The sequence below is a fragment of the Centropristis striata genome, chromosome 12, assembly GCF_030273125.1.
Source record: "Centropristis striata isolate RG_2023a ecotype Rhode Island chromosome 12, C.striata_1.0, whole genome shotgun sequence".
Lineage (NCBI taxonomy): Eukaryota > Metazoa > Chordata > Actinopteri > Perciformes > Serranidae > Centropristis > Centropristis striata.
Window position 1 is genome coordinate 4,350,809 of NC_081528.1, and position 15,539 is coordinate 4,366,347.

At 37.4% G+C, this 15,539-nt stretch overlaps 1 protein-coding gene across 1 annotated transcript in view; it reads right to left on the reverse strand.

Moving 5' to 3' along the window:
• Positions 1 to 9,708: 9,708 nt before the first annotated feature.
• The window catches only part of LOC131981294 (small ribosomal subunit protein mS39-like), a 29,319-nt gene continuing 23,488 nt past the window's right edge, over positions 9,709 to 15,539 (reverse strand). Inside the window, exons 21-24 of the mRNA XM_059345521.1 lie at positions 14,590 to 14,735; positions 14,423 to 14,464; positions 13,339 to 13,497; positions 9,709 to 9,985 (exon numbers count right to left, since the gene is read on the reverse strand). Coding sequence (XP_059201504.1) covers positions 9,814 to 9,985; positions 13,339 to 13,497; positions 14,423 to 14,464; positions 14,590 to 14,735 — 519 coding nt within the window. The 3' untranslated portion in view covers positions 9,709 to 9,813. The remainder of the gene's footprint in view (positions 9,986 to 13,338; positions 13,498 to 14,422; positions 14,465 to 14,589; positions 14,736 to 15,539) is intronic.

Sequence of the window (15,539 nt, forward strand, 5' to 3'; positions counted from 1 at the left end):
TCATCCTGCCTGTATAAACCACTTAAATATGTTTAAATGCCATGTTGGTATCTATTTAGAAAGAAACAAAGAAAAACCAACATAAATGTGATCTTGTGATTGTGTGTGATCCTGTCATCAACTCTGGTTTTTATTCTGGTGGGACTCGATTTTATTTATGTCTTGTGTGTTTTGCGTAACAATTTTGGTCATTTAGTGTCATTGTGTGTCTTTTTTGGTCATTTTTTAGTCCTTTTGTGTCTTTTTGGTCATTTTGTGTCTTTTTTGGGTCATTTTGTGTCTTTTTTAGTCCTTTAGTCCAACATAAAATGTGATTTTGAATCTTTTTTTTAACTTTCAAAACACTATCATGCTCAATAAAGAATTTTAAATGTTGCAAATGTGAACAAAGGTGTCAAATCTAACATATAAGAGGGTTCCATCCAGTTCTATCATTTTATACTAAATCTATTTGAGCTTGTCTCCAGTTTTACTTGGTATATCATCATCAAACTGAAACTGGCCTCATGGAGTTTACAGCCAGAACTTTAGAGGTAAATTTACAGTAGGACTCCACGCTGCTTTGTTTTCTAGTCTGATGGAGGCAACAAGTCTGGATTATTTGGAGCTTTTGGACACTCCACAGGGTTAATAGTTAAAGACAAACCCAGGGCTTGGCTGCAGAAGGAGTTTCATTTGTTTAAAGGAAAACTTGATATACTCAGAGTAGGTTAACAGAGCACACTCACACACACCATCAAGCTCAACTTAATCTGGAAAAAACACATACTTGAAAGTTTATAACACGGCTTTTAAGTGAGTCAGGCGAATCCATTCTCCAAGTAATGTCTTTCTATCTATAACAGGGGTGGGCAACTGGAGGCCCGGGGGCCGCACACGGCCCGCACCCTCACTTGAAGTGGCCCTCAGTACAACTACATGCATTTGAGCATGAAATCTTAAAAGTTCGGTGTAAAAATGCACAAAATTACTTCTTGCAATTAATGTTGGTCTGCTGTTCTTGCACTGAAAAAAAAATCACAGTATGTGGTTATTTTTTATTTGCTTCAAACCTTTTGTATTCCTATTTATACTGTTATACATGCATTTGAGCATGAAATATGTTACGTTTCTGCACTGTAAACATATTTAAAATTGCAGTTTCATCATGTCTGGTTAAGTGCACGCTCCTATATGTGGCCCTGTGGTAGTGCTGATGAAAAATTGTGGCTCCCTGCAGCATTTAAGTTGCCCATCCCTGCTCTATATTGTGGTTTTTAATACTTGTACCCACCTTTTAATTTACTGACTAATGAAGGACAAGTTGAAACAGTGAGGTGATAGTGAGCGTGTTTGTGCAGGACGATCTCTGCACAGCTCTCATTCAAAACCCACAACTTGTGCTTCCCACCAAAAAAGGGTGGCAAACAGAAAAGTCAAGGCCTTCTGGAAAAGATCCTGCTGGGTTTCGGCCTCAGCGGAGGAATTTACTCTGACAAGATTCAGCACATCACTGCAGAGACGGACAGATAGGAGAGGAGAGGGAAGAGAGGAAGGGGGAGGAAGGAAAGGTATGAGGAGAGGAGGAATGAGAAAGGAGGAGGAGGAATTCCTGCATGTAGAGACTGGTCGCAGTCACACAGATCTGACAGTTCACAGAGTTACAGTCACTGATAAAGCGTGTGTGTGTGTGTGTGTGTGTGTGTGTGTGTGTGTGTGTGTGTGTGTGTGTGTGTGTGTGTGTGTGCAGAATGAATAATGAGTAATCTGCAGCAGGACACTACTGGAACACAATCTCCTTTACCTTGATGATGGTGACACATGCTCTAATTTTAGTTTGACATGATGCGTTCGTGGCTTACTGTAAAGCAGAGCTGCATGTAAAATGTGCAGGTAATATATTATTCATTTACATAGAGTAAGTCACTAGAGTGGTATGCATGACTCCACTGTAACTTAAGCTGAACATCCTGTGAGTCAAACAGATTGAACTACTCAGGTTCAAGCATCTGCAGGCGGGTGGGGCGGCCCTGATGGATAATGAAATACTTTATGCTTTAATGCTTTATTTTTTTGGATAGGGACAGTGCACATTAATGAACATTGAGAACATCTCTGTAACACCGCTAACAGGAGAGGACTGGTATAACATATGTGATAAACAACGAACCACCACAAGCTCCAGGATGTGGAAAGAATTCTGCTGGGAAAATATAGTCAGATTCTTTATTACTCCTGAAATTAAAAACAAATTCTTATCCACACTACAAGCATGCTGGAGACAGTGTGGGGAACAGAAAGCAGGTCATACTCATATTTTTTGGGAATGTACTAAGGTAAAAAAACACATCGCAGACCCAGACAGGATATAACAATGCAATAAAAAAGTCAAGTTCAAGTCCAGTTAGTGGTCACACTTTTGATGTGATTTGAGCCATTGTTTTAGTTTTCCTTTAAAAGAAGAGTGTGTGGGACATTCTCTTATTGTGGAGAGTTTTTGAGAAAAAATGAAGGACATTTTCACTATAATTTTACTTCGCTTTAGTTAGTTTTGTATCCACACAATACAGTTTCAGTTAGTTATCGTTTTAAAAAACAACTAACTAAACATATATTCAACATTTTAGAAAACTATATTCAACATATTCCAGTCAGTGACTTTGTGAAAACAGACATAAATGCAGAACTGTAAGGGAAAGGGACAGAATACGGAAGTTGTTTCTATTGATTATTTTGTTTTCAGAATTGTTTTGGAGGCAATAGTCGTAATTAAAAATGAAATTGGATTCATCACACAGCCCCAGATTTAAAAAACAAAACAAAAAAACCCTTTTGTTAACTATAATAACTTTCCTGACAGGCAGCTATAAGCTTTGCAGGTTGAATCAGGAAGCAGGTGATTAACACCTGAGTGGGTGGGCAGCTTGTGATCAGGATTTATTGTTGCATGAGCCAAGACGTTAAATTACTATAAGTGGAGTCTTAATAAATCCACCTCACACATGTAATTCAGTGACTAATGACTGTAGTGAAATGTTGAAATGCTGATTCGTTCCCATGTGAATGAGGCAACAAGGACCTTGGAATTTTTTTGCTCTTGTGCTAACCAGAGCAGGAAGCTGACAACTGGCTCATGTGATAACACAGATAGTATGTCAACAAGTCAAATCAACTGTTGGCCGATTCACTATTGTTGCTGCTCTTCTGCCCCTCAGCAGAGAAGGAAACACACTGACTCAAGAGTGACCATTGTGCCGTGTGGCAGGATGTGTTGGATGCTTTAAACACATGTTTTTTATGACTCATAAACCAAATACACACAGATACACACAGATACACACAACAGGAGCTGACGCTGTGTGACTCCATCCATTTGAATATTTCATAGGACTCTATGCAAGTACATACGTCAGTTTGCGTTTGTGTGTTTATTCAGGTAAACATTCGTTAACTATTGAGCTGTATTACACTGCTTTAAATAGTAGTCTGTACAATGACTACACTGCAAAAAAGGTGTGTCTAAAAAAAACATAAAAACACTAAATCTGAGGGAAATGATCTTACTGCATGGACAGATAATTTACCTTGACAAGATTTCTTAAATTAAGATTGTTAAATATAGAAATAAGCATGTTGAACACTTAAATTAACTCTTAAAACAAGATAAATGATCTGGTCCATCTCAGTTTTTTAAATTTATTTCTATTAATATTTTTAATTCAGATTTTATATACAGAACAGACAATAACACAGCTCAGGTAAGACATTGCAAGGTACGAGTCGATGTATGGAAAATAAAAATGAAAATAAAGTAACAATAAAAAGTAAATAAAGAAGGGCCAGTACATTAAAGCAGTCACAATACCTCAGACGCCACTAGCAGAGAGGTTACAGTAGATAAAAATGCAAAACAGGGTTATAGAGAAACCAGTCTGGAAGGTAGATATCATCAGAGGATGAGAGAACAGGTCCGATATGTTCCAGATAAAAGCCCCATACTTTATAGAAAGCGTCCACAGAAGAGTGCAGCATACAAGAGATGTATTCACTGGGGATGCAGTCCACACAGCAAAATCGGGACTGTTAATTCAACTCACAGAGTGTTAAATTTACAACTATTTCTGAATTTATATAGTTCTCACGGATTCTGAGTTACAATTACACTTTGAAAAATATTTAGAGAAAAAAGTTGCAAATTTACTAGATTACTAGTGGCAAATCTACAAGAAAAAAAGTTGCAGATTTAAGAGAATTAAAGTGGCAAATCTGCATGAAAAAAGTTGCAGATTTACGAGAAAAAAGTGAGAAAAAAAGCAACTTTTTCCCCCCAGATTCACCACTTTAGATCTCATAAATCTGCGCATTTTTTTCTTGTAGATTTGCCACTTTAATCTCGTAAACTTTTTTCTCAAAATATTACTCCCCTCCCCCGGGTCCGTATGTTTTTTTTTTTACACATTCTTGCTGTATGTAATATCCTCCAATATTCTCTAGGGTTGAAATTCGGAATCTGCAAGTATTATAATGAGTGCCCTATTAAGGGTTAATGGAGGAATCAGAGGTCAGTGTGGTCCATCTCAGTTGTTAAAAATCAGAACTTGTGTCTGCTTCAGCCCCGAGCTGAGCCAGGAAGCTAACACAAAGGAGTTTCTAAAACAGATCAGGTCCCATGCCTTCTGAATGAGTGTATATTTGGAGTTTTAATGGCTGACAGAGACATATTATGCAGTGACAGTCAGCTGGCCTGGTGGTTAGTGAAGTCATCTCTAACTGGAGCCCTCAGTCCTTCATGCATGAGCCAAATCTCCTTCAGCTAGTCCAAATGCTTCTGGTTTAACTTAAATAAAAAGTAGTTTTATACGCCCACTCTTAATGGATCCACATCTTCTATGATGAGTGGCTCTAACATGCTGTTGTAGGTGTAAATGACTGTGGTATTAAAGGTTAATAACAGTTGGATGTTATGAGTGGTGATTGAGACAGAAAGCTCCAGTTTGAGGTGAATAATGCTGTGAGGACGGAGTGAAAGCCAGTATGACTTCTTGAGGTCTGGAGAGTTTTAATCTTTCACTCTTTCCACTGTGGGATTGGCAGCGTGGCTGCACATTATAACTGCCAATCAGCGTGACAGCTTGTCGTGGGCAGATTGTGCTGCTATATGAGGTTTGATTTGGGTTGTCAACCTTGTTTTTTCTCAACAAAGATACACAGTTACCCTGTTGGAGTTAGAGTCGGTTTGGGTGTCTGGTACCTAAGTTTGAGGGGTGTTTGGCCTTATAGATGTCTGTGTCTATAGCCGTGTTTCCTTTAGGGGGAAGAGTGGCCACCGGGAAAGTCTCTCCCTCTCAAATGTCCGCTAAGTCTGTGTGTCTCCATCATAAAAAGGCCTCCAGAGGGATTTATGAGAATCTGGAGGTGACGTATGGTTTTCGATCATCGCCTAATCGCTTAGCAACAGTTTCAACCGTGACGTCACATACGCAACAGATTAAACACGGGAGACTCAACTGTGGCTGCCGTCGCTAACTGTGCACAACGTCAGCAGCTGATCATAAACAAACCAGCATGGCTAATTATGCACAGCGTCTCCACTGATCATAAACATAGCGATCGTGAATTAACTGGCATCACTAACTGTGCTCAGAGTGTCCGGTGCTTGTTGTAAACAAACAGAGATCGCTAAGTGAACACCTCCTGCAGCAGCAGCACATACACACTGTACTGCTACAGAGCTAACTGTTAGCCTGTTAGCACATACACACTGTACTGCTACAGAGCTAACTGTTAGCATGTTAGCACATACACAATGTACTGCTACAGAGCTAGCTGTTAGCCTGTTAGCACATACACAATGTACTGCTACAGAGCCAACTGTTAGCCTGTTAGCACATACACAATGTACTGCTACAGAGCTAGCTGTTAGCCTGTTAGCACATACACAATGTACTGCTACAGAGCCAACTGTTAGCCTGTTAGCACATACACACTGTACTGTTACAGAGCTAGCTGTTAGCCTGTTAGCACATACACACTGTACTGCTACAGAGCTAACTGTTAGCCTGTTAGCACATACACACTGTACTGCTACAGAGCTAACTGTTAGCCTGTTAGCACATACACACTGTACTGCTACAGAGCTAACTGTTAGCCTGTTAGCACATACACAATGTACTGCTACAGAGCTAACTGTTAGCCTGTTAGCACATTAACACTGTACTGCTACAGAGCCAAATGTTAGCCTGTTAGCACATACACACTGTACTGCTACAGAGCTAACTGTTAGCCTGTTAGCACATTAACACTGTACTGCTACAGAGCTAACTGTTAGCCTGTTAGCACATACACACTGTACTGCTACAGAGCTAACTGTTAGCCTGTTAGCACATTAACACTGTACTGCTACAGAGCTAATTGTTAGCCTGTTAGCACATACACACTGTACTGCTACAGAGCTAGCTGTTAGCCTGTTAGCAATTTGCTGACTGGAAGCTAACATCCCCTCCGGCTCTGAGACTGCAGCTGGGAGAGACTGCTGCAGGAGGACTGTGCCGCTTCGACTTGTTCTTACTCTTCTTCTTCTTCTCGTTAAGAAGAGTAAGAACGAGTCTCCAAAAGTCTCCAATAAAACCAAAAAAACCTGCTGGATTTGTCTCCAGTGGGGGGTCTGAAAAGTCGCTAAATATAGCAACAAAGTCGCTAAGTTGGCTTTTACAAATGTGGCGTTTTGTTGTCGCGTACACATCCCGCTTAGCGAGCTATCCAATCAGTAACCAGGCTTTTTTCAGGGCCTTTAAATTCAGTCTGCCCCCCCCCCTCCTCCTCCTCCTCCTCCTCCTCCTCTTCCTCCTGCTCCTCTTCCTCCTCCTCCTCTCTCCTGAAGTAACTTGGAAGAAGAAAACAAGCACTTTTTTTAACTGCTGACTTTATTTTAACCTCACATCAAGCAGAAAGCCATTAAAAAGCAACAAGTGGGAGAGTATTAAAAGCACCAGAGGATGTTCCATCACATCCTGTGTTTGTGGACAGGTTTGACCTCTGACCTCTGCTCCAGTGTGGTGCATTCATGATGCATAAAGGAGTGGGAGAGAGGAATGCTGGTGACTGGCCACTTCCACTTGTTTTTTTTGCAAGTTGGCAGAAGAAAAACTGTTTTCTGATGTGATTTCATCCAGACTCAGCTCTGTATTGTCGGTGGTAACTTTATACTGCTGCCATTATTCCAGACGTCTATTCAGGGCATTTCTAATCTGGATTTGGAATGTAACTAAGTATGTTAAATGTAAGCCATACTCATTATAATTAGAAGAAATTAAATACAGTAAGACATGAAATGTTTCATTGTGTGTGTAATGGATCTATATAATGTGTTATTTCCACTTTCTTTTAATTGACTTACTGACATAAATAAACTTTTCTATGATATTGTAATTCATTGAGATGCACCTGTATACTTCTACTCCACTACATTTTGAGGCAAATATTGAAATTTTTACTCCACTACATTTAGCTGACAGCTTTAGTTAGTTTTCAGGTCGAGATTTAACATAAAAAACACGATACATTTAAAGTGATTAGACATTTTTTTTAAATTAACCCTCATAACAGGATATTAACTCGATAAAATTACTCCTATCTTTACTCAATAAAACACCGCTTACATAAATGCATCAATACCAATAATGTAATAATATATTTAGGATATATAAAACAATCTGAGTGGGTTCATTCTGCATAACGAGTACTTTTATTTTTGATACTTTAAGTACATTTTGATGCTGATACTTTTGTACTTTTACTTCAGTAAGTTTTTAATGCAGGACTTTTATTTCTAGTGTAGTAGTTTTACTTTTAGTGCAGTAAAGGATTTGAATACTTCTCCCACTGCTGTTAAATACACTCACAGTGTTTTTTTGTTTAATGAAGAACTAGTTGGTCCAGAAAAAAAACAAACAAGTATGTAAAGTGAAACAAATTCTGGGATACTTCCTCCTAAACTGAAAGAAAAATGTGTGTTTGGGCATGTAAGAGTTAATAAAGAACAAGGGAAGGTGTGTGTTTTCCCACGGTGGCTGTCTGAGAGGTTGAAAGGCGACACTTGTGAGTTTATCAGTGTGTATCAGCGAGTATATCTGTGTGTGTGTGTGTGTGTGTGTGTGTGTGTGTGTGTGTGGCTTTAGGCAGGTCCTCTGGAGAACAATACACTCCTTTCCAAGACCACACCCTTCTTAATGTGCCCACCCTCTGCACTCACTTTAGCCCACATGTCCTTATATGGTCGTGCAGGCAGCTCAGCTGGTGATTGGTTGAAGAAAAAACACTTCTGATGGAGACACACACACACACCTGTGCAGGCTTGCATACACACACACACACACCCACTCATGCAGCCTCAGGTGGAGACATGATACTAATGTTTCTTCTCTATACATTATTAGCGTTGAAGCTACACAGTAAATAATTATTATACTTCACTGTGTAGTTTATTTAACTTCTACCTTATTTTTTTATATTTTAAAGTATGTGATGGGGTAAAAGGCTGGAGGGATGTTGCAATTAAGTTGTGTCACACACTCAAACCTCTGGCAGGTGTCTTGTCTAGACATGCGGACCATAAAATCTGCAAAAACACACACACACACACAGTGCATACCTATATTTACACACACACACACACACACCTTCTGTGTGTTTCTTCAGAACCACCTGGACGTCCGTATGGATCAAACAGGACTCTGAATTGTCCAAAGCAGCATTCCTCACCCCTTACATTTAACACACATGCAGCTTTTTGAGGAAGTAGCTTATCAGTGATTTGAGGAAGTTGGTCAGTTATCACCAAGAGAAATTTGCCTCTGCGTTTGTCCCTCTGAGCTGCAAGTTTTATGGTAATTTATTCTGCAGTAAATCCACATCTGTGGTCAGAATAGTTTACGTTCATGTTTTATTGGAGCTAAAAATAAAAGGTGAGGAGACTGTAAAACAGGGGTCTCAAACTAAAATTACCTGCTGCTGGAGGAAGTATCAAAATGACCAAAAAAAAGACACTAAATTACTAAAAAAAGACAAAATGACAGAAAAAAACCTAAATTACTTTAAAAAAGACACAAAATGACCAAAAAAAGACACAAAATTATAAAAAAAACTAAATTACTTAGACACAAAATTTTAAAAGACACAATTACAAAAAAGACACAAAATTATAAAAAAAACTAAATTACTTAAAGACAAAATTATTTTAAAGACACAATTACAAAAAAGACACAAAATTATTAAAAAACTAAATTACTTAAAAAAGATAAAATGACCAAAAAATTCACAGAACTATTAAAAAAAGACACAAAATGATCCAAAAAGACAGAAAAAAATGAAATTACTTAAAGAAACAAAATGACCCAAAAAGACACAAAATGACCAAAAAAGACACAAAATTATAAAAAAAAACGAAATTACTTAAAAAAGACAATAAAAAAAAAAAAAGACAATTACAAAAAAAAAGACAAAATAAAAAAAACCTTCCACACACAACACGGTGAAGTGCCAATCATATAAAACTCACACTAAACTTTTATATCAAGGTAGGGGCCACAAAATATCGTCACATGGGCTGTGAGTTTGAGACCCCTGGTTTAAAATATGATACATTGTGTGTTATAATGGGACAATATTCTCCACACGAGGAGAAACAGCGTCCTCTAGCTGACACACAGAAGAAAACACCACCAGAGTCTATTTATGTGGCACAGATTAGTTTATTACACATATAGAAACACACACACTCTCAATGGATTTATCACTTTTTTATGTATGAATGGATGGACATGATAGTTGTGTTGCTCATTCAGAGGGCTTTCCTGTAGACTCCATCTCTCCTGTAGACTCCATCTCTTCTTTAGACTCCATCTCTCCTGTAGACTCCATCTCTCCTGTAGACTCCATCTGTTGTTTAGACTCCATCTGTTGTTTAGACTCCATCTCTTCTGCAGATGCCAGCTGAGTTAATATGTCTCTGGATGGGACAGAAAAACAAGACGGTGTTTAAAAGAAGAAGAATATTCACATGATGCATCACACTGACATCAAATGCTACATGACTGTTATCCTCTGAAGTTCCCAGGTGTGACTCAACAAAAAATATCTAACTTCACTAATAAAATAGTACATTTATTTATTATATTTAAATCTATTTGTTTATTTCATGTAATAAATAAAATACTATTGTTCTGTGTGGAGCTGTGATGGATGAAAACGTCTTCAGTTCTAACATAACAAGACTAGGTCAAGACCATTTACTCAAGTACTGTACTTAAGTACAATTTTGATGAAGTTGTACTTCACAGCTGCATCTCAATACATTAGAATATGATGGAAAAGTCTATTTCCAGTAGTTCAAGTCAAACAGCCCCAACCAAGTATAGAGTCATATAGATGGACATACTTTTCAGAGGCCAACATTTCTATATTAAACACACTTTTTAAAACTGTTCTTTTGTAATATCCAATTTGTTTGAGACACTGAATTGTAGATCTTCATTAAATGTAAGCCATAATCATTATAATTAGAAAAAATTAAATACATTAAGACATTAAATGTTTCATTATGTGTGTAATGGAGCTATATAATGTGTTATTTCCACTTTTTGAATTGAATTACTGACATAAATAAACTCTCCGTAGAGGGGAAGTCTCTTCCCACTGAGTTGAAATTAGAGACCAATAGTAAAGCTTTTAACAAAATAACTCAAACAGTGGCTCAAATCTAATCAACAGTGCACACATGGATAGTTCTTCACTGGCTTACTGTTTGCTCATATTGCCTTTGTTCTGTTGCCTTTTTATGTTCCCTATTGAAAATTGCCTGTACTTCTTTGACTTCTTTCCCCCCATTGTTCTGTTGCTGTTTTTTCCCCCCCTTTCTTTGTCTGGTCCTTCCTTTTTCCAGTCTTGTTATTTTAATTGCCCTATCTTTTCAAAACTGCCTATGGACAAGTGTTGCGATTTAGCACTTGTGCTAAAACACTTAAACAATGCATCTGGTCTGTCTAACGTTATTGCTATATCCATATTAAATAAACACTAAATAAATAAAAATAAATATACCGTACTTTCCGCACTATAAGCCGCACCGGAGTATAAGCCGCAGCAGCTAAATTGAATGATGTGTACATATATAAGCCGCACTGGACTATAAGCCGCAGGTGTTTTAATGTTTAATTACCATATGTAAGGGTTCGTGCACAGAGGGGATTGTGGGGAAAGAGATGGCTGCTTGAGGAAGCTTCTTTTACAGCCAGATTGACTGTCTTTAACTTAAAACCTGCATCATGCATTTCTACGTTTGTTTTCCATAATGAGGGTTTGTGCATGAAAACTTCCTTTGCACAAACTATCTCGCTCTCGTAATGTCGGTCTTACCCTCGTTCTGTCTCTCGTACAACTCTCGGTTTCACTTTTACTTTTGCGCGCTACCTGTTTCACTCTTTTCTGGCGCCCTGCCAGATTGGCTCGGGGTCCTTCGTCTGCCGCTGATTACGGCACGGCGACTCCGACAAACTAAGTAGCTTTCGACACAAATACACACAGGCAAGCGAAAAATAGCTTAAAAGTATATGAAGGACCCCGAGCCGATCTGGTACGTACACCCATAGAGGTCTATGCGTACACCTGCCTCCAGCTTCTCCTGCTGGAGCCCGCCGCTCCTCGCGGACCGGTCATAGAGCCCATAGAGTTAAAGTTGGTGGACTGTAACCTGTAAAATCCATAGATTTAGGAGGTAACCTAGTGGCCGTTAGCTGTAAAAATCCATAGATTAGCTGCACCGTTATATAAGCCGCAGAATCGAAAAATGGGGAAAAAGGCGCCGCTTATAGTCCGAAAATTACGGTACTTCTACTTAGGGCTGGGCGATATGGCCCTAAAAGAATATCACGATATTTAAGGCTATTTTTGCGATAACGATTATTCTTCACGATATTACGAAATACTTAAAAAGATATAGAAAATATGTTTTTTTTAGTCTGTATAAATAAATTAAAATCTAAAATGTAGTGTGAAGTGCAAATCTCAACAGTTGCCAAATACAAAAACGTTTACTCTTGACTCTCGAGTATGATAAAATAATAAAAAATAACCATTTAGGGGTTTCGGGGGCATATTTTAATGACATTTTGTAAAGGAGAATAAAGGTTCTTGTATGTTTTATTTAAGGCATCTTATTTTGACAGTCTTCTTGTAAGTTCCGTGGTGGATTCTGTTAACACACCGTGCTCTTATTTTGAAAGCTGTGAGATGTGTTTAGAGACAGAGAGTAAGTAGCTTTTTGTGATTAAAACAACTTTCATTGTTAACCTTACGCCACTACATCAAGAAGTAGGAATGTTGCCAAGATCATGATATGCATTTTTTTTAACCATAAAAAAAAAATACCGATATTATCGTGAACGATACGATATCGCACACCCCTACTTCTACTTCACCACATATTGAGGCAAATATTGTACTTTTTACTCCACTACATTTAACTGACGGTTTTAGTTACTTTTCACAGCAAGCTTTAACATAAACATGATAAATTTAAAGTGATTGGACATGTGTTGAAATTAAACCTCATAACAGTATGTTAAGAGGATAAAATTAACCCTTGAGAAAATTAAAATGCTTCCTATCAATAATCATAATAATCCAATAATATATTTAGAATATATAAAACAATCTGAGTGGGTCCATTCTGCTTCACGAGTACTTTTACTTTTGATACTTAAAGTACATTTTGATGCTGATACTTTTATACTTTTACTTCAATAACTTTTGAATGCAGGACTTTTTCTGTAGTGGAGTAATTTCACAGTGTTGTGTTAGTACTTTTACTTAAGTAAGAGATCTGAATAATGCAATTTGGCGAATATGTTAGTATGTTTCTGTCCCAAACAAGTGATATTTAATCATCATATTGTCCCATGCCTATAAATGATGTTTATATTCTAGCAATGCTGCGTGGATGAACCTGTCGCGGCAGGTGTTTTGCTCAGTGTGTGGAGTGTAAAGTTGTTTGGATGAAGGCTGGGGGTCAGCTCTTTGCTTGGCCTTGCCTTGAGATTTTCACAATAAAATGCCTTTATAATTGTTCAATTACAAACATTTTCTTGCAGAATGAACAAAGCAGAGCAGGATGATTTTACTCCGTCAGCTGTGTTTTCTCAGCTTGGAACTTAACGTCTCGAATTCATAGCAAATTTATCCCATCTTCTTTTAATAATAATATACACAGTAATGTATCAGTGGGCTGGTTTTTCTTTGGTTATTTTTTATCGTGATTGTCCCGGATGGTAACATGTGTCCTGCTGTTCCACTTTAACTCCTCACCTCTGTTCTTCAGTCACGATAAACTCGGCCAGCACTCTCTTTGCCAGTCCTGGTGTTGCAGACAGACAGAAGGCTGCAGACACCTGAACCAGCTGCACCGCCATCTGGGTTAAGCCGTTATTGTGACACGCTGTCAGGAATTCCTCCAACAGCTTCGCACTGGACGAAACACAGCAGGAAACACAGACACAAACAGACAGTGAATATGAGGGTTCATGCTGGATTTTTGCGCTGCTAAAATGACATTATGACAGTCATAAAACTTGTTTTTATCTGTTGAAACAGATCCAGAGTAATTAATGCAATGCTTAACTGGTTGTATGAACATACAATTACAGTTGTTATGACCTTGTACTAGTGACATGTTTCCTGTTTGTGTTAAAACCTCGTGTCGTGACAAGTCTGAGGTGTCAACGGCAACAAACACGGTTCTATTTTTACGAGGTTAGAGGATGTCATCATCATCACATGACGCTTTTCAAACCATAAAATATTTTCTATTAAAATATTAGACCATTGCTTTCTTCAATTTCTTGTTCATTTTAATGACTGGTACAACTAAAGGTACATTTGTTTGGACAAATATAATGATAACAAAAATAGCAAGTAAGAGTTTAATTTAAGAGCTGATATCTAGACATTTTCCATGGTTTTATTGATAATTACCAAAACCATTAACAAGAAAACCATGGAAAATGCTCTTAAATTAAACTCTTATGAGCTATTTTTGTTGTTATCATTATATTTATACAAACAAATGTACCTTTAGTTGTACCAGGTAGTGATGTACCAATGAAGCCTCATGAACCATTTGCTTTATTTTCTGAGCCACTAGATGGAAGCCTTGGTTTATTGAAAAAGGCTAAAGCAATGGTAATCAAGTGTGTTTTTTTAACCCTTTGTTGATCGGAGAGCTCCATCTAGTGGAGTCAGAAAATTAAGAAAATGGTTCATTGGCACATGACTAGTACCAGGCATTAAAATGAAGAAGAAATTGAAGAAAACAATGGGTGGTCTAATCAATTTTTTTCCATGACTGTTTGTGAAATGATGAAAACTGTCAAAATGGATTTCAGAGACTTACGGAGGAACTATGTTCCTGGAGCGAAAGATCGTCATAATCTCCCTGCAGACACAAACAGAAAGGAGGAGGAGTCAGAGGCATTTCTTTAACATCATTTGTCAGTGGACATTAGTGGACATTAGTGGACATTAGTGGAGTGGGACTCCTGACAGACTGATGCGTCTCACCAGGCCTGCTTGGTGTTGTTGGCTCGCAGCAGCAGGGAGGTGACGTTAGACAGGGAGGAGGCGTTCCACTGAGGATTGCTCCTCCCTGTCTCCGCATAGAACGCCTTCCTCATATCCAGAGCACACTCTGCAAACGACTCCTGAACCTGCACACAAACACACACACACACATATATATTTTAAACACCACAGTGAATTTTTTCTTTTAAATAGTAAAAAAAATCGTAACAAGTCTGAGCTGCAAAAGTTGCTAAACACTTACTGTCAAAGTTATTTTACAGTACAGTATTTTACAGATAATTATATATATATATATATATATATATATAAATATAAAATATGTACATTTAAAGATATATACAGTCATGGAAAAGATTATTAGACAATTGTTTTTTTCAATTTCTTGTTCATTTTAATGCCTGGTACAACTAAAGGTACATTTGTTTGGACAAATATAATGATAAAAACAAAAATAGCTCATAAGAATTTAATTCAACAGCTGATATCAAGCCATTTTCCGTGGTTTTCTTGATGACGATTTTGGTTATTATCAAGAATAACTGTATGTATGTATGTATATATATATATATATAAATAAATATATTTAAAAAATAAAATAAATAAATAAATAATAATATATATATGTGTATATATATATATATATACACACACACACACACACACACACATATATATGTATATATGTACATATACACACACACACACACACACACACACACACACACACATATGTATATGTATATGTATATATACACACACACACACATATATATATATATATATACACATATTTTTGTTGTTTTTACCTGAATATTACAGTTTGGCAGCAGTTTACCTTTTTTTTTTTTTAAATATAAAATTTTAAGTATTACTGAAAAAAGCAAAGAAACTTTTTTAAAACAAATTTGTATATACATTTTTTGTATTTT